This window comes from Dioscorea cayenensis, unplaced genomic scaffold (assembly GCF_009730915.1).
Source record: "Dioscorea cayenensis subsp. rotundata cultivar TDr96_F1 unplaced genomic scaffold, TDr96_F1_v2_PseudoChromosome.rev07_lg8_w22 25.fasta BLBR01000980.1, whole genome shotgun sequence".
Lineage (NCBI taxonomy): Eukaryota > Viridiplantae > Streptophyta > Magnoliopsida > Dioscoreales > Dioscoreaceae > Dioscorea > Dioscorea cayenensis.
In genome coordinates this window covers 276,264-297,624 of record NW_024087371.1, presented here as the reverse complement: position 1 = coordinate 297,624, position 21,361 = coordinate 276,264, and the positions used below count along the sequence as shown (strand labels likewise).

General features: G+C 39.8%; 3 protein-coding genes across 3 annotated transcripts; 1 reads left to right on the top strand and 2 right to left on the bottom strand.

Annotated features, from left to right (window-relative positions):
* The first annotated feature begins 12,342 nt into the window (after positions 1-12,342).
* LOC120255391 (fatty-acid-binding protein 1-like) lies at positions 12,343-12,905 on the top strand. The gene is made up of 3 exons (XM_039263225.1): positions 12,343-12,462; positions 12,590-12,662; positions 12,772-12,905. Exons 1-3 carry the CDS (start codon positions 12,343-12,345, stop codon positions 12,903-12,905), a joined length of 327 nt encoding a protein of 108 aa, XP_039119159.1.
* A 1,392-nt stretch (positions 12,906-14,297) lies between these two features.
* LOC120255390 lies at positions 14,298-17,704 on the bottom strand. The gene is made up of 5 exons (XM_039263224.1): positions 17,516-17,704; positions 16,690-16,824; positions 16,576-16,598; positions 15,993-16,477; positions 14,298-15,715 (listed from the first exon to the last, which is right to left on the bottom strand). Exons 1-5 carry the CDS (start codon positions 17,702-17,704, stop codon positions 14,298-14,300), a joined length of 2,250 nt encoding a protein of 749 aa, XP_039119158.1.
* A 518-nt stretch (positions 17,705-18,222) lies between these two features.
* Positions 18,223-19,167, bottom strand: LOC120255388. Its single transcript, XM_039263223.1, has one exon. The coding sequence runs from the start codon at positions 19,165-19,167 to the stop codon at positions 18,223-18,225; it is 945 nt and encodes a 314-aa protein (XP_039119157.1).
* Between the last annotated feature and the right edge of the window lie 2,194 nt (positions 19,168-21,361).

The window sequence follows — 21,361 nt, the reverse complement described above, 5'->3', positions numbered from 1 at the left end:
ATGATGGCCTTGATGGGTCACCCAACATCTTGAAGAATCCTTCTCTGAAGCTAGGTCGCCGAAGGCTCCCTCTAAGCTATGACGGATATAAGAAGATCGATCAAAGTTGGTGATGGTCGTCCCCCAATATCTCCAAAGACCTCCTCCAAAACCCTAGCCGCCTTGCCTTCAAAGTGCTCCGAAAAACCCTTGCCAAAAGTCCCTCAAAAATAAGGCAAACGGCCTATTTAAAGCCTAAAATCGCGCTTGTCACGTGCCCTCACGCGCCCGTGTGGATTTTCCACGGGGCCGCGTAGGCTGCAGGAATTTCCACGCATGTGCGTGAACAGTAACTTTGCTACAGTGCTTTTCACAAAACACTGTCCAAACACTCTTCTCTTAAGGCCACATGTCCGGGCACACGTCCATGTGGTAGGCTATAAAACTTTTCTTCATCGACGTATCTTTGAGAGGTCTTGCAATCTTCACAAAGAGAAGGAACATGAAGATGTGGCTGCCTTTGTGCCCTTTCAACTAGTGAACTGACTTGAATCTTCTTGGAAGTTGGCACACATCTCCATGTTTATGAACTCCTCTCGTGTCTTGGTCCTTGAATTGAACAAGAACTCCCAACATTTTGTCTTTATAGCCTATCTTTGCTTCCGTTTTACTTTTCAAGGCATTCACAACCTATATGCATAAAAGAACACCAAATACACAATATGAGACATAAACCATAGTAAAAATGATGCTCAATGCATGTAAAACATATATAAAAATATGTCTACTCAAGCACTTATCAAACTCCACCACACTTAAGTCTTTGCTTGTCCTCAAGCAAAATTAAACATTAAACTCATGGAAAGAAAAGAGAAGTGCTTGGCCTTAGGTTCACCAAAAGAGTACAGGAATAAAATTCTACAGTCATGGAGAGAATCAAACACTAGACAAAACAATCAATGCTCTAGCAAACAATCCAATCAAAAATGAATGTGATAAAATCCAAATGCGTGTGTGTGTGAAAAACTCAACTCATGTCAACACTATGTCCACTACCAAGTTCTTATTAACATGGGACTTATTTATAAATAGAAAGAATAGGTAGTAGCTTCACACAACCACTACGGTAGACCTTTCCCAAGATGCCTCCCGAGTGGCTTTCACACTTTCGAGGTGGTAGCTCTTTCTACCAAGGATGGTAGCTTTCACACATCCCATGAGGTAGCTCTTTCTCTCATTAGGGCATAACAAGTATCCGACTTATGAGAGTAACTACATACATCATGGGTGGTAGCTCTTTCCATCCCCTATGTACAAACAATAAACAATTTCCAATTTTTTTTTAACTAGCACACTAAAGTCCCAAACATAATGAACTAGAGTCTTCATAGGTCAAATGAGTGAGAAAAGTGCACAAAGAGCAATCGAACAAAAATATTCGAAAATTGGATGAAAACTAGAGCATGATAAAATCTAATGTTTATAACCTCCAAAAACTAAGAATTAAGCTCTAAACCCTAAGGTGAACCTTCATTGGCAACAAGAGCATACTCATGAAAACACAACTAAAAGTCATGTATAAGGTGAACCCTCCCCCACACTTAAGATGTACATTGTCCTCAATGTACGCATGCAAGCACAAAAAAGAAAATAATAACAATGAAAGCATAATGTGTGTGGGAATGCAATTAAAACAATACTCCCCTGAACTCCTCATTAATCGTTTGGTGAAGTCTAACTCATGGGCTTGTTGTATGGGTTGTGAAGCTCACACGACCATGTGACAACATCACATGATCATGTCTATGACTAAAACACCATCAACATCACTCTCAAGGCCATCTACACGGAATATAAGGGGTTCAGTGAAGCTCAACAAAATATAAAAGAAAATACGAGTTCATACAAATAACATAATAAAGCATATACTCGCACAAAATAAAGACAAGAAGATAACTCTAAGAAGGTGAAGCCTTTCTGAGTACAAAAGTCTAAAAGCTACTAACAAAACAGCTAAGAGCAAGAAACTAAAATAACAGTCTCATGAGTGTGACGCCTCAGCGTCGATGATCCGGAGGCTGGTCTTTGGTCTTGGCACGAGGCGGATGAGACCTCCTCGTCAAGAGTCTGCTGAATACGATCAAGACGCTCGAGAATCCGTGCCTGGTTCTCAAGGATGGTAGGAATGGCAGCCTCGAGTCGAGCCAGGGCAGCTCGTGAACTCGAGGGAAGATGACTCAAGATCGGGCGATCTTTGCAGGAGGCGCCTCGGTGACTATGGGCTCAGGCTGCGGTGGTGCCTCCAGCAGCCTCAGCGAGGGCTCCTCATCGTCCCCAGATGATGATTCTACTAGTGCATATCCGCCCGAGCCTGTACGTCTCACAATGCCCATCAAACGGAGAGTAGCCAAACCCAATGGTGCTGGACTACTGACTCTCTCCTCGCCTCTGACCGAGCGGATAAGACCCATCTTGAACATAAGACGAGTGATGTAGTGTCCTGCGAATAATGCTCCCAACCCCAAATATTCACTCTGATGACGAAAGTAATCGGCAACCACATATTTTAAGTGGAGAGGGACTCCATGGACCATGGAATGGAGGTACAAAAGATCTGTCCTACGAAGTAAACCAGTACCATCTCCCCGACCTGTCACGGACCTACTAAGAACAGCATGGATGTACCTGTGCGCCGGTCGAGTAAGCAACGAGGCCTTTGACTGGCCTGTGGAATACTGACGACCACCGCATAGATGATGGAAAACCTGGCCCGGAGTGAGATTATAAGGATAATCGGTGAGGAACTCAGTGTACTCGATAGTATCAACATAGTTCTGATCGTACAATCCGAGATATATCGAGAACTGGGTCAAAGACATCCTATGCGGCTGACCGAAAGCTCGGAAATGAATGGCATTGGAAACATCAAAACTGATATCAACTGTGTCACGATCAAAAGAAAATGAAGCAAGAACTTCCAAGGTGATATCTCGCCTGACGGGCTCCTGAATGGAGAATAATCGGTCATAACCCGCCACACTAACAAGTGCTCTGACCTCCTCAGCAAGACCAATGTCCTTTAGTGCATCCCAGTCGATAAAACGCGACTGTCCAATCTTCAGGTGCTGGAGACGCTCAAGCCGCAGCTGATGAACAGGGTCAGGAAATTCGATTACCGGTGGTGGATTGGCTCCCTATCATGGCGAGAACATTTCTGGCCTAACCTCTTGGTCTGTGGTGCCATAACTGTGAAGAAAACACTTAAAAACATCAGTTCGGCATGAATACAGTGTAAATTGGGCACCACATGCGTAAGAGCAGCGAGCCGGGGGAAAAACAGGGCCAACTAGCCTCTGTTCCAGCCCACGCGGGCGCATGGGCCAGCCACGCGCCCGCATGGGCGAACCACGCGGGCGCGCGGGTTGCGCCTTTGCGTGGTAGCGCCCGTGCGGGCGTGGGTCGGCAGGCGCGTGGCCTGCTGGGCCACGCGCCCGCGCGCCCCAGCCATGCGGTCGCATGGCTAGGCGCGGCTCTCGGCCATGTGGCACGCGCGTGGCCCTGCTGCGGCCCGGCGGCCCAGCCGCAGCGGTCGCGTGGGCAGGCCGCGCGACCGCGTGGGTGCGAGACTCCGGCGTTTTGGCCGGAGTTGGGCTCCTATGCATCATACAAATCATTCTCATACATTGAACAAGTTTCTAGCATGATTCCCTATGAGAACTATCATAAAAATACCATGAAAACTCCATGAAAATGACCTTGAAGAACATGGAAAGGGTGGAAGGGAGTGAAGGCTCACCGGAGCAAATCGGGGAAGGAAATTTGGTGTAAACTCCGGCAAATCACCTCTAATCCTTCAAAGAGTTGAAAACAATTGGTTTTAGAGATCAAAACTTGAGTTTTATAGGAGTGAAAGGTGGAAGATGAAAGGGTTCTTTGAAAATAGAAGATGATGAATAGTGCCCCTTCATATTTTTATAGACACATGGGGGTGTGGATTTTCCACACCCCGCGTGGGTACTGTACACGACCGCGTGAAAATTCCACGGGGCCGTGTGCACTGGAAAATTTCTGCAGACAGTCCAAAAAGTGCCTAAAACTCCAAATTAACACCAATTTTTCAACATTAAACATCAAATTCACCCTAAACCATGTTATACACATAAACACCAATTCAAGTCATCCAAAAAAAATTCCACAAAAACAACAGCGATCAACTAAATTAATCAAAACACACACTCATGAATTTATTTCTGCAGAATTTAAATTTTTGAGTCTAAAAACTAACTAAAAGCTTGGGTTGCCTCCCAAGAAGCGCTTGTTTAACGTCACTTAGCTTGACGTACCTGTTTTTACCTCATGGTGGCTCATAAAGATGAAAACCCTCTTTCCTAGTAACCTCCACATCCCCTTCGAAGTTAGGCTTCAATCTATGCCCATTTACTTTGAATGTTCCTTTCTCTGGGTGAGTGATCTCAATTGCACCGTGTGGAGATACTTGAGTAATCTCATATGGACCTTACCATCTTGATTTCAGTTTTCCCGGGAACAACTTCAACCGGGAATTGAAGAGTAACACTCGGTCGGCTACTTTGAAATCCTTGTGCAGTCTAATGTGTTTGTCATGCCATGAACGAATTCTTTCTTTGTAGATTCGTGCATTTTCATAGGCTCTTAGTCTCCACTCATCTAACTCAATCAACTGCAACTTTCTTTGGTCACCGGCCCGTGCAAGACTGAAATTCATTGCTTTAATTGCCAAATATGCCTTGTGTTCAAGCTCTACCGGTAAATGACACGCTTTTCGATAAACAAGGTTATACGGCTTGGTTCCCACCGGAGTTTTATATGCTGTCCGATATGCCCATAATGTATCATCCAATCTTTCCGACCAATCCTTCCGACTATGCTCTATTGACTTTGATAAAATACTCTTCAATTCTTGATTGGTTATCTCCACTTGCCCACTTGTTTGTGGATGATACGGTGTGGCAAAACGATGGCTCACACCGTATCTTTTCAGAATTTTATCAAATTGGGCATTGCAAAAATGAGTATCCCGATCACTTATGATGATTCTAGGGGTTCCGAAACGAGTAAACAATCTCTTGAGGAATTTGATTACTGTTCTAGCATCATTTGTATGGAGAGCTTGAGCCTCCACCCACTTAGATACATAGTCCACGGCGACCAATATATAACAATTCCCATTGGAGCTAGGGAATGTCCCCATAAAGTTGATGCCCCACATATCAAAAACCTCACAAAACTGCATTGGATTTTGGGGCATCTCATCCCGCCTAGACATATTTCCTGCTCGTTGACAACTATCACAACTTTGCACAAATTGTCTTGAGTCTTGGAATAACGTTGGCCAATAAAATCCTACTGCTAAAACCTTTTCAGCTATCCTTCATGAGGCATAATGGCCTCCAACTGGCCCGAATTACAATGGGCTAGAATATTCCAACCTTTCCCTCGCGAGACACACCTTCGCACTATATGATCTGAACAAATTCTGAAAAGGTACGGATCCTCCCAAGTAAAGTTCTTTAAATCAGAAAAAAAAAACTTCTTCTTTTGCTGAAAAGACAGTCCCCTAGGGAGGACTTTCCCTGGAAGATAATTGGCGAAGTCGGCGAACCATGGAGTTTCAACTTCTGAAATTTCCTGCAGATTTTACAAATGGTCCTCAGGAAATGCGTCATTAATTTCAGTTTTCCATGACCCTTCTTCTTCTAAACCTTCAAGGCGAGAGAGATGATCTGCAGCCAAGTTTTCAACCCCTTTCTTGTCCCTAATTTCAACATCAAATTCCTACAATAACAACACCCAACGAATTAATCTTGGTTTTGCATCAGTCTTGTTCATTAAATAACGCAACGCCGAATGGTCCGTGAAAACAACCACTTGGGAAAGAATGAGGTATGATCTTAATTTGTCAAATGCAAACACCACAACCAGCAACTCCTTTTCAGTAATAGTGTAGTTCTCTTGGGCACTTGTCAAGCTCTTGCTTGCATAATAAATTGGCTGGAAATATTTATCTTTTATCTACCCCAAGACAGCCCCCACGGTATGATCACTAGCATCACACATAAGTTCAAAGGGGAGACTCCAATCCGGTGAGATGAGGATAGGTGCTTGTATGAGTTTTTCTTTTAACAAGTTAAAAGCAAGCGAGCACTCTTGATTGAACTCAAATGGGGTGTCTTTCTCTAACAACTTGGTCATTGGTTGAGCAATCTTGGAAAAATCTTTAATGAATCGGTGATAGAAACCTGCATGCCCCAAGAAACTTCTAATTGCCTTGACATTGGTTGGAGGAGGTAGTTTTTCAATAGTTTCGATTTTTGCTCGATCAATCTCAATTCCTTGGCTAGAAATTTTATGACCAAGGACGATCCCCTCTTGGACCATGAAGTGAAACTTCTCCCAATTTAGAACTAAATTCGTCTCTTCACACCGCATAAGTACTTTCTCAAGATTCTTCAAGCATGCCTCAAAAGAATTCCCAAATACTGAAAAGTCATCCATGAAGACCTCCATTATATCTTCTAACAAGTCATCAAAGATGGCCGTCATACATCTTTGGAAAGTGGCCGGTGCGTTGCAAAGTCCAAAAGGCATCCTTCTATAAGCGAAAGTACTAAAAGGGCAAGTAAAAGTTGTTTTCTCTTGATCTTCGGGGGCAATTAGGATTTGAAAATACCCCGACATACCATCTAGAAAACAATAAAATTTGTGGCCTGCTAGTCGCTCCAACATTTGGTCAATGAATGGCAATAGAAAATGATCCTTTCTTGTGGCATCATTCAACCTCTGATAATCAATGCAAACACGCCATCTCGTGACCATTCTTGTCGGAATTAACTCATTTTGCTCATTTTTCACCACTGTCATACTACCCTTCTTCGGTACAACTTGTGTTGGGCTTACCCACACACTATCCGAAATGGGGTAAATAATTCCTGCATCAAGGAGCTTTACCACCTCTGCTTTTACCACTTCTTTCATGTTTGGGTTCAGTCTTCGTTGAGGTTGAATCACAGTTTTGTAATTATCTTCCATCAAAATCTTGTGAGTGCAAAAGGAGGGGTTGATTCCCATGATATCTGAAATTTTCCAAGCTATGGTTGTTTTGTGCAACTTTAGCATAGCGACCAGCTGCTCTTTTTGCTCCGGAGAAAGACTTGAAGCAATGATCACAGGAAATTTTGATCCTTCGGCTAGAAAAGCATACTCCAAGTGTTCCGGTAATGCTTTTAGCTCTAACTCAGGAGTTTCTTCCACTGAAGGTCGTAGCCGATTTGCTTGTTTTCTATCAATTTCTTCAAACCCCTTGGAAGTTTCTTCTAACTCTTCCTCGAGTATCCCTCGTTCCAGGTTGTTTACCGCAAGGATATCCAAGCTATCTTCATCTTCCACTTGATTACTCAACCCACACACCTCAATTGATGAGATTGACTCGATACAAATTTTTGCTTCATCTTCTTCAACTTCTTCGGATCCACACCCAACACATTCTGTTGTGAATGCCATTGAAAAAGATGAAGGAATTGCCTCCGACTGAAATTCAGCCTCATTCCCAAAGGACGTAAATGCAGATTTTTCAAAGTATTCCAACAATGTTCACAATTCAGAACCTTGATGTTGCATTCCATTCTCCTCACTCATCATTTGTGGCTCAACTATCCGTAGACTCATCCCCTCATCATGTTGCTTACCCGAATCAAATTCTGCCACAAATTATTCCATTTTTCTCTCATTGGATACCATCCTATCCTTCAATGTCTCCATAATTGATGCTTCGTTCAACATGATCCTGAAATGGAAAAGGAAACAAAAATTACTGTTCACCCAATAAAAATAGGAAAAAAAGTGAAAGATAGAATGAAAAGAGCGGCGAAAGAGGGAAGTATGAAGTGGAAATAGTAAATAAAAATGTGAATGACTAAAGTAACCAAGTCCTAGTGTTCCTAATATCCCGTTCCCAGCAACGGCGCCAAAAACTTGACATGTCCGAATATGCGTGTAAACCACAAGTGCATGGGTGTGGAAGTAATAATTACCCCAGTGAGTGGGTAGTCGAATCCACAGGGAACGGAAGTATTAGTATTAACCAATTCTTAGTTATCTAGTCGAAATCAATGGATGTGATGAAATGAATTAATTGCAAGAGAATTAATAAGCAAGCAAATGAGCAAGAAAACAAGTAAAGGAGATCTCAATCAATAAAGATGAGGTACCCGGACAATGCTCCCCCTAGGATCTAACATGAAGCTCATGATTCACTAAATGCTTCTAAACTGAGTCTAATGAGTTGAGGTAATCCAAGAATTACCGGCCCTTGCCTCCAAACCACCGGTACTAGTCCCCTACAAGGTCTCGGTGGAGAAATCGCTCAATCTCAACACCTCACACCCCATATGACCGCAATACGCTCTAGGGACACCTAAGAGTGAAACCGATTCCTAAAGATAGATCCAACCTTAATTCCCGGTGAAGGATCTCTAACCCCCTATAAGGTCCCAGCGGAGAAATCTCTCAATCTCACGCCTCACACCAAATATGTTTGCATAGAGTTTAGGGAATACGGAGATAGAAAACACTCAATCAGAAGGGAAAGGGGACACTCCACTATCTCATAACTCACCCTCTCAACCCTCTTTAACCTTGAAGTTTTCACTCTAATGGAGACCTCTCTCACATCAACGTAACAATTCATACGAATCCATTCAACCATAAGGATTAATTAAACAAGCAAGCAATGGGAACACAAAATTAAAACTCAAATCACTCGGATTTAATAGAAACATAAAGAAAATCATTACAAAAATATAGATCCTAGGGTTCACATACCCAAATACCTACTAAGGTTTAGCCCTCCATGGAACAAGTTACAAAACAATGATTAATACAATGAAAAGCAATGAAAACCATGAAGTAAAACACCCTTAAATTGGTGATGATGGCCTTGATGGGTCGCCCAACGTCTTGAAGAATCCTTCTCCGAAGCTAGGTCGCCGAAGGCTCCCTCTATGCTATGATGGAGAGAAGATCGATCAAAGTTGGTGATGGTCATCCCCCAATATAGTCAAAGACCTCCTCCAAAACCCTAGCCGCCTTGCCTTCAAAGTGCTTCCAAAAACCCTTGCCAAAAGTCCCTCAAAAATAAGGCAAACGGCCTATTTAAAGCCCAAAACCGCGCCTGTCACGTGCCCTCACGCGGCCGTGTGGATTTTCCACGTGGCCGCATGGGCTGCAGGAATTTCCACGCGGTCCAAACACTCTTCTCTTGAGGCCTCATGTCCGGGTACACGTCCATGTGGTAGGCTATAAAACTTTTCTTCATCGACGTATCTTTGAGAGGTCTTGCAATTTTCACAAAGAGAAGGAACATGAAGATGTGGCTGCCTTTGTGCCGTTCCAACTAGTGAATTGACTTGAATCTTCTTGGAAGTTGGCACACATCTCCACGTTTATGAACTCCTCTCATGTCTTGGTCCTTGAATTGAACAAGAACTCCCAACATTGTGTCTTTATAGCCTATCTTTGCTTCCTTTTTACTCTTCAAGGCATTCACAACTTATGTGCATAAAATAACACCAAATACACAATATGAGACATAAACCATAGTAAAAATGATGCTCAATGCATGTAAAACAAATATAAAAATATGTCTACTCAAGCACTTATCAATTTCCCCAATAAAGTATATAATTATTTGGACATGCATGTATTTTCTCATAGCTCAATCCAAGCTTTTTGATGGTTTTCTTTGCATCATAGAAAGAATGTGGAATTCTTATGTTGGGAAATGTGTAATGTAATAACTCTAATATCATCGTCATTGCTTTGTCAACATTCCATAAAGACATTTGATGTGATACAATTTCAATATAAAGGATAGTTTTGAATAGTTTCCACACCAATCATAAAGAGGTTGTTGACCATCATTTGATAGTTCATAAAACTCATCAGTTATAATCCTATGCTCATATGCATTCGGCATTACATCATCATTTTGTCTAACCTATTCATTTAATCCATCAAAGCCTTCTTCCACATGTTCATGTACTCCAAAAGAATCGTTCACTATATCTCTAATCGGATCTTGATCAAACTATATTCCTTTGTGTATCTACTTTCTCACTGTTTGAAACATAAGTCATTTCTTGTGGATGTGATTCTCCATGAAGATACCAAATTGTATACCCCTTCGGAAATTGCTTGCAAATTAAATGATTGTATACATCGGCATGATTTTGGCGTTTACTAAATCTGAACATAGGAAATGGACATAATATCATAATATTAACTAAATCGTGCTGGAAAACAAATTCAATAAAATTCTTAACGCCTTGGTCATATGCAGGTAAATTACATGGCATTGTAATCCATGATTTGTCCATGCCTACTAAGAACTTTTTGTTAGCACATATATCTATAAATCTCATAAAAGTTGAACTAGAGTCCTTATTGATTTTAATGCCTCATATTATGAACAAATATTACTTAATTTGGTATATACATTTTAACTTGGTGAGAAAAAGCATACTTGCTTGAGAAAGTAAAAACTATAAAACTTATACTAAGGGAATTATCAAGAAATTGTGAGAATAAAAAAATATGAACAAATATTACTTAATTTGATATTCATTTCAGCTTGGTTCTTAATCTCAATTCAACAAATAAATCATTAATGGAGAGAGAACATAAAACTATACATGTATTGTCACAAACTTTGTGGAAACCACTTATGTATAATTATCATTAAAACATTATAAAATAAAAGTCTTACTTGATTTAAGTTGATGGTAACAAATGACGTGTGAAAAAATCTTAGAAGAAATTCCAATGATCTTGCCTGTCTCCTTGTATGAGTCGGAAGTCTGAGTGAGATTGAAATTTAAAAACTATTTAGATATAACATTGCAATAAAGACCAACATAATTTAATTTTTTTTAGCATTTAACACTCTAAATTCAAGCTTACATTGATAAGAGAATCATGACGAACATAATTTGTAGCTTAGTTTTTTAGACTCATTAAATGATCATGACAAAAGTATGCTTTTTTGTTCAAAGGGTAGACATGCACCGAACACTAAAACATTATTTTTAAATGCACTCCACAAAATATGGTAATCATATAATTATTCATCATAGTGATCATTTAGCCTTGCATTAGATTGAACGGTATAAAATATAAAGGAGTATGCCATGCCATATCATGCGGAATAAGATTGTTTGGATGAATGTAAAATGTGCATGTTATAAAGGTTTCTATACAAGCATTCATTGATAGGAGACACTTAGAGCTCAATAGGTAGATTTATTAGTTGAAAACATGGGTATACATAATATCATGGCCAAGTTGTAAGGGCACAGACCCTTACACTAAGATCAGCACCTCTCTAGTCACTTCTTTCTTTTGGTTCGCACCACTAATAATTTGGAAGGTCATGCAGAAATCCAAACAAATTCAATTGTTAATATTTTTGTTTAGTTTGACATTTCTTAGGATCACATTAACTCAAACATGCTTAAGTACACCTCTAATCATTGAATATAAATGAATTTTTAAATGACAAGATATTATCCATTAGTTTTTACTATTTAAAAAATCACACAAACAACTCACTGCATATGCACAAGTACTATTTTATCACCATTGAAAAATTTTGGGTTCATTTTGGAAATCTATAAATGAGGTGATACTTTGGATAAATGTTGGTAAATATTTTTCTTTGTCAAACATTATTTTGGATACATTGAATTACCTCCAAAAATCAATGCAAATGATTAAACAAAAAAAATTTAAAGTAAGGTTGAAAAACGTGGGAGCTAAAACCACATGAAAACTTGTTGTAATAGACAAATAATAATGGGATTAATCTCATGCAAAAAAATCCAAAAATATGATTGAAGATTTTGTATATATGTGAGTTGGCTTGTCTATGTTGTTGAATATATATATTTATATATAAAGAAGCCGCAGATTGGCAAAATGACCAAATGCGAGAGAAAATCATGCCAAGTGATGAAATGCATGCATTTTTGTTAGAGACCTCTCAACAGTCACCAGTGTTTAGGACACAATCCAAATCCCACATCACAACCATCCAAATGTTAAATAAACATCACATTTCACACTCCAAGATTCTATATCTTTTATTTTAATATATATATATACCTGTCATCCCTGCAATGCTACTGAAGGATTCTTGCATAAACTCTGCATTACTACAACCCTCACTGATATATTTTTTTTAGAAAATTTTAAAAATAAAATAGATGAAAAACAACTTTATAGATGAAGGCATGAAGAGGCCATTTTTAGACACCAACCCATTGACACTGCATGGTGAGGTTGGTGATTGTCTTTGGAGGTTTTGCCATGAGTATGGTGAGGAAGAACTTTGATGAAGGGCTTGGTTCATCCATCAAGAAGCTTAATGGTGGTCAAAAGAATGATGAGCTGGTTAACTAGTGAAACATTCTTAATCCTTCACTTGCTATGTACATGCACACACATACACACTTGTTGGTTTTAAGTTTTTAACCATTAATTTCTGGCATGATAACACAGGGTTATGGGAAATGCAAAGGATAGCATCAAACTTCCATCAAAGTCCATCATAGAGATCACTAGGTTGCCAGAATTTGTGCTCCAAACTAAAAGTAAGTGAAACAAAAAATTATATATTATAAAACTTTGTGATGATCTAATAATTAGTTAAAAGTGGTAGTTGGAGAATATTTAATGGGAAATTGGATAGAATATGTGCAGTTAAGGATGAGATGGTATGTCAGGTGGAGAGTGAGATGTTATGTAGAGCCTACTTCCATATGTATTTGGGTGATGATCCTTTTGACAAGGAGGCCAAGGACAAGTTTGGGGAACGCTTGCTCACCATCTTCTAGGCATTTGGGCATTTGTATAATTTTCATTTGTCTTTATGGTTTGTGTGTTGTGTTTGAAAGAGAATAAAAGAGCATTTACATGTGGTTTTAGCTCCCACGTTTTGAAGTGAAATTTGTATGGATATGGGAACAGGTTCACATGGATTCTTTCCTATAGAATCTTTTTGCATAGCACACTGCATGCTAGTCAACACCATGCCATCATCAAACGTCCAATTAGTTTTTTTTAGGGGAAGAGCTCAGAGAGCTGATTTTATTAAATATGGGAAAAAATTACAAAGAGTTCAACATTACAACAATGACCCAAAATAAAACAAAAAAACAGAAACACAAAAAAACCAGACAAATACAAACAAAGGAAACAACAAAACTAAAACACAAAACCAGCGCTACGACAAGCCGTCATAATCCAATGCGGCAGCTCATGCCCCTGAAAAAACAGAGAAAGCATGTGCAAATTCATGGCCAAAGAAGCAAGCTTAAAGGCTGGGGAGGCCCAAGATTTAGGGATGAGATGCATGCGAGGGGAGTCCGCAGTCTGAAGAATGGAATTGATGCAGCTAATCCAAGGTCGGAGCCTGCAGTCAGTTGTAGCATTCAAAGAAAGTATCTTGCTAGAAGCTGGTCCCATGATGAAGAAGTGCTTGATTATTAATCCAGTGTCTACTGAGGCTTGAAGGGCAAGTGCAATTTCCAGCAGGTCAGCTTCCGCATCACTCCTAGCATGAACCGGACCAGCACCTGCAAACAACACATGATAGTTAGAGGAGACACAGAAAAAACCAGCACCCCCTACCTCCAACGTCGCATTCCAGCAATTGGCAACAAACAGAAATGACCCATCTCTGAAAGAGAAATTGTTAAGTATCAAACGTAATCCAGGCTTGTCAGCATGAGCACAGGAAAAATCCTTTGCCTGAGCAAAGGCCCGAGAGACAAGGACCAAACTGGTGACAAGGGAGCCTCTGAAAATTTTATCACACCTGGTCTTCCACAAAAACCAAGCTATAGAAGCAATGACTGCCTTAGCAAAGGAGGAGATCAAAGCACAGGTGAGCCACTCACCAGAGCAAAAACCACCAGAAAAAGATATTAGAATATTAAGCTTAGTGCAGACATGCCCCCAAACATCACGAGCCATATTGGATGTAAATAAAAGATGCTCAATTGATTCATATTCAAGATTACACATAACACATAAGTTCCTGGGCCCCAGATTAATGGAGTATAGATAATCGGAAGTACTAACCCTTCCCTTGAAAGTAAGCCACAAGAAATGTTTGACCCGTGCAGCCACATTTAAATCCCAAAGCTTCTTCTAACCCATCCAGCTATCAGCCCAGTAAGGAGAATTGTTAAGATACCGATAGACAGTAGCCGAAATACTACAATTCACTGAGCTAATAGACCAAAACCAATGATTGTTACTAGTAAGATCAAGGGCACCCAATTTCGGAGTAAAACACCCCAACCAGTCCCCAAACAACAAGCCAAGTTGGTGAAATCCCAGGCCCCATCGTTACGAAAATCAGAGACACTTAACAATTCCAGATTCAAATTAACATTAAAATAAGTAGGACAAAGTGAGAGAGGAACCTCAGAGCACCAGGGATGATTTAATAGGGATGTCTGCTCAGGGTTAACAGAATTAATTCTCAAACTAGGTCTAATTTTGAAGGCTGTATAACAGAGACCCCTAAAAAACCATGAGCACCTAGAAGGAATGGAATCCCTCCAAATATTAACTAAGCCATACTTAAGCAGCAAAATATCAACCCAAAGATAATTATCACAGTTGAGATATTTAAACACATTCTTGGCCATAAGAGAATGCTTATCAAGAGTAAGTTTTCTGATTGCAAGACCCCCCTCAGTCTTTGGAATAGTAAGATCATTCCAAGCAACAGCATGGATGCCCTTTCCATTGCTACTCTTTCTCCAAAAGAATCTCCTAACAACTCTATGAATTTCCATTAGGATAGAATCATATATCGGGTACATAGATAGATAATAGATGGGAAGGGACAGAAGAGAAGAATTGATGAGCACAGCCTTGGCAGTAGGGGATAATTTAGAATGCATCCACCGAGAACAGCGGCCTTTAATATTGTCAGTGATGACATCAAAGGTGGATCTAACCAACCACTTGGCTGAAATAAGAATCCCCAGATATTTAAATGGAAAAGAACCAGCAGAAAAATTGAGAATAGAGCAAATACGATTAGCCACCCTCTTATTAGCCCAGGAAGGGAAGTAAATAGCAGACTTAGAAGCATTAGGAACTTGGCCAGAAATTTTACCATAGAAATCAAAACAGAGCTTGATAAATCTAGCAGATTTATGAGACGCTTGAGAAATAATAACTAAATCATCAGCAAACATAAGATGGTTAAAATTAACATGCAATCTCATGTCAAAGCCCGGGACAAAGTCATTAGCCAGAGCAAAATTCAGTATAGAAGTGAGATTTTGAGAAACAAGTATGAACAGGTAGGAGGAGATAAGATCTCCCTGTCTAATACCTCTGGAGGAGCTAATCCAATAGGAGGGATGGCCATTAATGAGGAAAGAAAAAGAAGTGGAAGTGAAACATGATTTTATCGAGGAAATCCAAACAAAGGAGAAACTCATCTTGGTAAGAGTAGAAAGAATTGCACTCCAACTTATGGTATCATAGGCCTTCTCAATATCTATTTTGACTAACATCCTAGGGAGGTTCTTGCAATCAGTTTCAATTGTATGGGCAACCTCTTGCAAAGCAATAATGTTTATCAAAGGGACAGCGACCCGAAACAAAGCCCGCTTGCTCTCTACCAACGAGATTAGGGAGAACAAGCTTCAAACGATTAGCCAAAATTTTAGAAACAATCTTAAAGCACACATTGCAAAGAGAGATAGGTCTGTAATCAGAAATAGATAAGGGGTTGTCTTTCTTAGGGATGAGAGCTATATATGTTTTACCCCAAGAATTAGGCATAGTAGAGTTAGTAAAGAAATAGCTAACAGCTTTAAATAAACTATCTTCAATATCAGTCGAGAAAAAATGATAGAACTCAGCATTGAAACCATCCGGACCAGGACACTTACCTGAAGGAAGCTCAAAAACAGACAAACAAATTTCTTCACGAGTAACCTCACGAATGAGGAAATCACTGTCCATAGCCGAAAGCTGAGGGAGATCATGGGGAATGACACTCAAAATATCAGAGAAAGAGTCAGTAGAAGAGTTCGACCACATGTTAGAATAAAAATTCAAGAAAGCATTCTCAATACCAAAGTGATCAGAAAATAAATTACCATTAACATCCTTTACCTGGGTGATATGATTGATATGCTTGCGAATACGATTTATATTATGGAAGAATTCTGAATTGGTATCCCCATCACAGACCCAATCCATGTGTGCACGCTGGGCCCATTTATTGGTATTTTGCCTCTCCAGAGCTGCATACTTTGCATACATCTCTTCTAGATAAGCCTGGGTGCCTTTATCAAAAGTATCAGACAGTTCCAAAGAAGAAATAATAGCCTCTGTACTCCTAATATCCATATCAAGATTAGACAGCCCAGCTCTACACTAATTTAAGATATTATCACGGGATCAAGAAAGCATGTGACTAAAAGAATGCATGGGGGTGCCATTAGGGCTAAAGTCCCAGGCCCTGCGAACAGCACTATAACAACCAACATAACCTAACCAGAAGTTATTAAAGCGAAAAGGACCATGAAAATGAGTATTAGATAAATTAATTGTCAACAATAGGGGATAATGATCAGAATAAACCTTCGGGAGATGCTGAAGACTGGTCGACCGACAATGAGAAGACCACTCTAAATTGATTAACCCCCTGTTCAGCAGGGCCCAACGTCTAGCAGAGCCTCCTTGTTTATTACACCAAGTGAACTTGGGTCCAATGAACTGCAATTCCAGAAGGTTAGTACTCTCAATAAAATTAACAAAATGACGAGCCTTACGGGCATAATAGTAAAACGAACCACTCCTATGCTCATCCCGAGAACAAATAACATTAAAGTCGCCAATCACAAGCCAAGGGACCCCAATCGAAGAAAATCTAGAAAGCTCATTCCACAGAGAACATTGAGAAGGAAAACGTACCGAATTATAAATAACAGAAATAATACAGTTACCAAAATGATTCAGAGTAATAATCAAATGAAGAGCTCTATGAGAGATGGCTATCGGAGAGACTTTACCAAGGATTTTCCTCCAAGCAACTAAAATGCCCCGTGAAAAGCCATCCGCAAGGATTGCAGTCTAGTCCCACGAATCAGGAAGAATACCACAGAATCTTTTGACATGATCATCATTAGCTCTAGTCTCCGTAAGACAAATCATGGACAACTTATGCTTCCGAATAAGCTTAAGGACTTGATTAGAGGTATCCCTCCCAGAGATGCCCCTGTAGTTCCAGCATATGATATTAAACAAACTTGTCATAATAATAATAACAAATAAAGCGCAAAAATACAGATTCAGTAAAAACATTCAAGGAAAGAGTAAACCCTGAAACAAAACGAGAAGAAACCAAGAGTTATCGATTCCTTGCAACAAGATCCACTCTACCCTTCTTGAGAGAGGGCAAAGAAACTTGTGATCCTTTCCTAATAAAAGCATCCCTTCGAACTTCCGCCTGAAACTGTCTGAGAGTCATAAAATTGTCATGTTCCACCTCATCACTCATCACATCCTCATCATCCTCCAAGGAGCCCCCCTCATCATCAATACTGGCGTCAGGAGGGTCCCCCTGCAGAGCTTTAGAGACTCGATCGACTATCATCTCGTGAGACGGAATGTTATCGCTTACCCCCATAGTCGAACTAATGGGAAAGGAAGCACGAAGAATAGGGGCGGCGAGGAAGACCGAGTATGTATGGGATCCGAACGTTGCTTCCCAAGGAGAGGGGCAGAAGGGGCATTTGGCAAAGCAACGGTTTGGTTATCAGAAATAGCACCAGGGGACAAGTGCTGAGGAGACGGTAGTGGGTCTCCAGAAAGGATAGGTACAGGGTCCCGAGATAAAAGAGACGTGCCACAGTCAATTGGAACATTCTCATGTAGGACGACATCTGCAGGTGGGGTCACATCAGGAGCAGGGGACACTGCGCGAGGAGCACGCGTAACCAAGAAGCCACCTCGCCCACACGCCCTAAAGCCGCCACGTATACCCCCACCTCCAGAATCGCTGACAGTCGTCTCTTCAGCCTGTTGCACAGCTGCCCCGTCCGTGCTCACATAACCAGCACGAGGCTTATCACTGCGACCACGCCCGCGGCCTCGCCGGCGAGCAACCAGCATCTAGGGCCCAAAGTCCGATTCCAACGAGAAGGATAGAGGATCAACCGCGATACAAGATTTCGGAGGGTCATGGCCAATATCGTCCAAGTCCATCGTCCGAGCAGCAATATCCGTACCCGAGCTGGAACCTACCTCCGGCCTCCGTTGAGAACGAAGGGGTGGCTGGTTTCCGCCGGTTCCAACTACTGTTACTCCAGGACATGAACTATACCCATGGCCAATCATCCCACAAGAATAGCAGAAGGTTGGAAGCCTCTCATACAAAACTAGAACAAAAACACGATGATCACTGTCCCCAACCCAGAAACCTCGACACAGAGATTTAGAAATATCTATCTCAATACACAATCTAGCAAATTTAGACCGAGACAAAGATATGATGAGTTCATCCACTTTCAAGAGAGGACCAAGATGAGTAGTAAGAGATTCAAGAGTTTCTCCATCCCAAAATTCCAAAGGGAGATTATGAAGTTGAACCCAAATCGCAGCCTTATTGAGCTTGGCAAACGCTGGCTCAAAGAACGGCTTCCAGGGAGAAAGCTGAAGAATGATGCCATTGATAGACCAAGGTCCATCATGAAGGAGCTTCTGCATGACTGAGTGAGACCCATAGCGGATCAATAGGAAACCATTAGGGAGGTCAGAGATACATACCTCGCCAATATCAACCCACTTAGCCATAAGAATCAGCTTCACTTCGTCGAATGAAGGGGGTTTGCCAAAGAACTTACCATATAAAGAGTTTTGGAACTTCATACGAGCTCGACCCAGTGCCTCATCGTCCACTCGGACAAACTGAGAGGAAGAAGCTTTAATTCTACCTAGGATCTCTAGATTGTGAAGAGGGGATCCAGCAATAGTACAAGTGGCTTGAGAGGTGATTTGGGCCCAAGACCGTGAAGGCGGCTGCAACGAGTGACCGGCCGGCGGTACCCTACTTGCCATGGCAAGTGGGGAAGAAAGAGCTAAGGATTATAAAGACATGAGAGGAGTCTCTCAGAGAGCAGGTTCTCCAACTTTCTGAGCTAAAGTATAAGAAGAAAACAAGTTCAGCTAAAACGTCCAATTAGTTGTTTCTTATACTAATAAAGTTGTTCAAAGCCAAGAGCAGGTCCACTACAACTGGATAAAACCACCAGATATACAATAACAAGATGTTATCAAAACCATTGATCATATCATGTTCCTTGATGCAGTGCACCGCACCAATAATATAATTTTGGAATTTTAATTTACAAACTGGTCATCGTCAATGAAATTCAGCCATCTGTATGGATGAGAATAGTTGAAGTGTGTGGACAATAAAAGCAGGAGAAGAGTCTAGGTAAAAACCCACTCTAAACACACCTCCTCGGTATCATCTCTTGTCTTCATCCTCAAAAATGGCAGTTTTTCATCCCATGGCATTGACATCTCTCTGCCTCTTCTCCAATCAAAGAAAAACACTTAATTCCTCTCTTGTACCAAAAACATCCCATGCACACACTAATAGCATATCAAGACCACTAGAACTAGATGAGAGGATAAAGAGAAGGTTTGGGCAAGAGTGTTATGCAGCATTGACTGAATGTGTTCAAGAGAAACAAGCACAAATACCAGTGGAGGCTGAAAAAGATAATATATCAAATGAAAAATATGACTAGAAGGAGGAGTGGTATCCACTTTACCTTACTAAGGAAATCCCTGAAGACGCTCCGCTCGGCCACAAGGATGGTGAAGGGGAAGGAGGTGCAGATGCAAACATGTATGTAGCAGCGGCCATGACGCCGGAGGAGCACAGGCGAACAGACACGGATGGTGAATGAGCTCGATTCGGTGGACAATTCGAATTTTTAGCGATTTTTGCGAGACTTTTGGGAATGAGAGGTTAACTTTGATATGTTATTTCTATTTAAAAGGTTTGTGGTGAAATATATATATATATATATATATATGAGTGATGATATTTTTACTGAATAGATTTATCGAATAGGTTTCCCGAATGACGTGATACCCAACTTGTCAGCCACATCCTCATCCACGTCATTATTTTTTTTATATAAACTTCAAATTTGAACCTTAAAAATTTTTAAATACTTAAAATTTTAAAAAAAAAATTATAAAACCATATCTAAAATCATAAACCCAAATACTACAAAATCTATACCCTAAAAATCTAAAAATTTAAACCCTAAATAATAAATACTAAACCATAAATCCTAAGCTCTAAACCCTAAATCCTAAATCCTATGCCCTAAACCCTAAACAAGAAATCACAAACCCCCTGTGGGAGTTTGTGATTTCCAGTTTAGGGTTTAGGGAGGGGTTTTCGGTTTATCATTTACATATTTATCTTTTACGATTAAATGTTTAAATTTAGGATTTAGATAATAAAAAGAAATTAAATTTTTCTTTTAAAAAAAATAAAGAAAGAATGACATGAATGCTGACATGGATGCCAACTTGACATCCACGTCATTCGGGAAATCTATCCGGTAAAAATATCATTAATCTATATATATATCTTTCACTTCAAACAAAGTAATTTTAAAATTCTATTTCCTTATTTATTTAAATTGAGATATATTATTTATATGTTATTCAAAATGTGCTTGGTGACTTTAAATGTCAATTTATAATAAGATTCTATATTTAATTAATAGATATAGATCACTTTAGGTAACTAACTAATTCAATAATTAATTAAAAAAAATATCTAAACCTAAGTTATAAATTAACAGAATATGTGGAATGCGATGATAGTTTAAGGACCATGGTTTTAAAATAAGATTTTCTATAACCAAAAATGATAAAGCACATGCTTATTATATATTGACCTATATAAAAGAAGACATTATTTTTATGAGTTAATATTATTTATTTTTTTCTTTCAATTCAACATATAAGTTTTTTTATTTCTTTTTTATTCGTCGTTTTTGTAACTTAACCTTATGATTAATCACAATTTTACTATTTTTTAATTTACAAAATTTATAGTTATATTTTGAGTTCAATTGTCATAATTTACTTTGAAATCTCATTCTAATAATTATTCAAATTGGTTATGCTCTCTATTTGTGAAAATTATATAAATAAGTCTCTCATAGCGATCATAAATTAAAACTAGTTATTTTTTCTAGTGAATTTTTAAATTATAAAA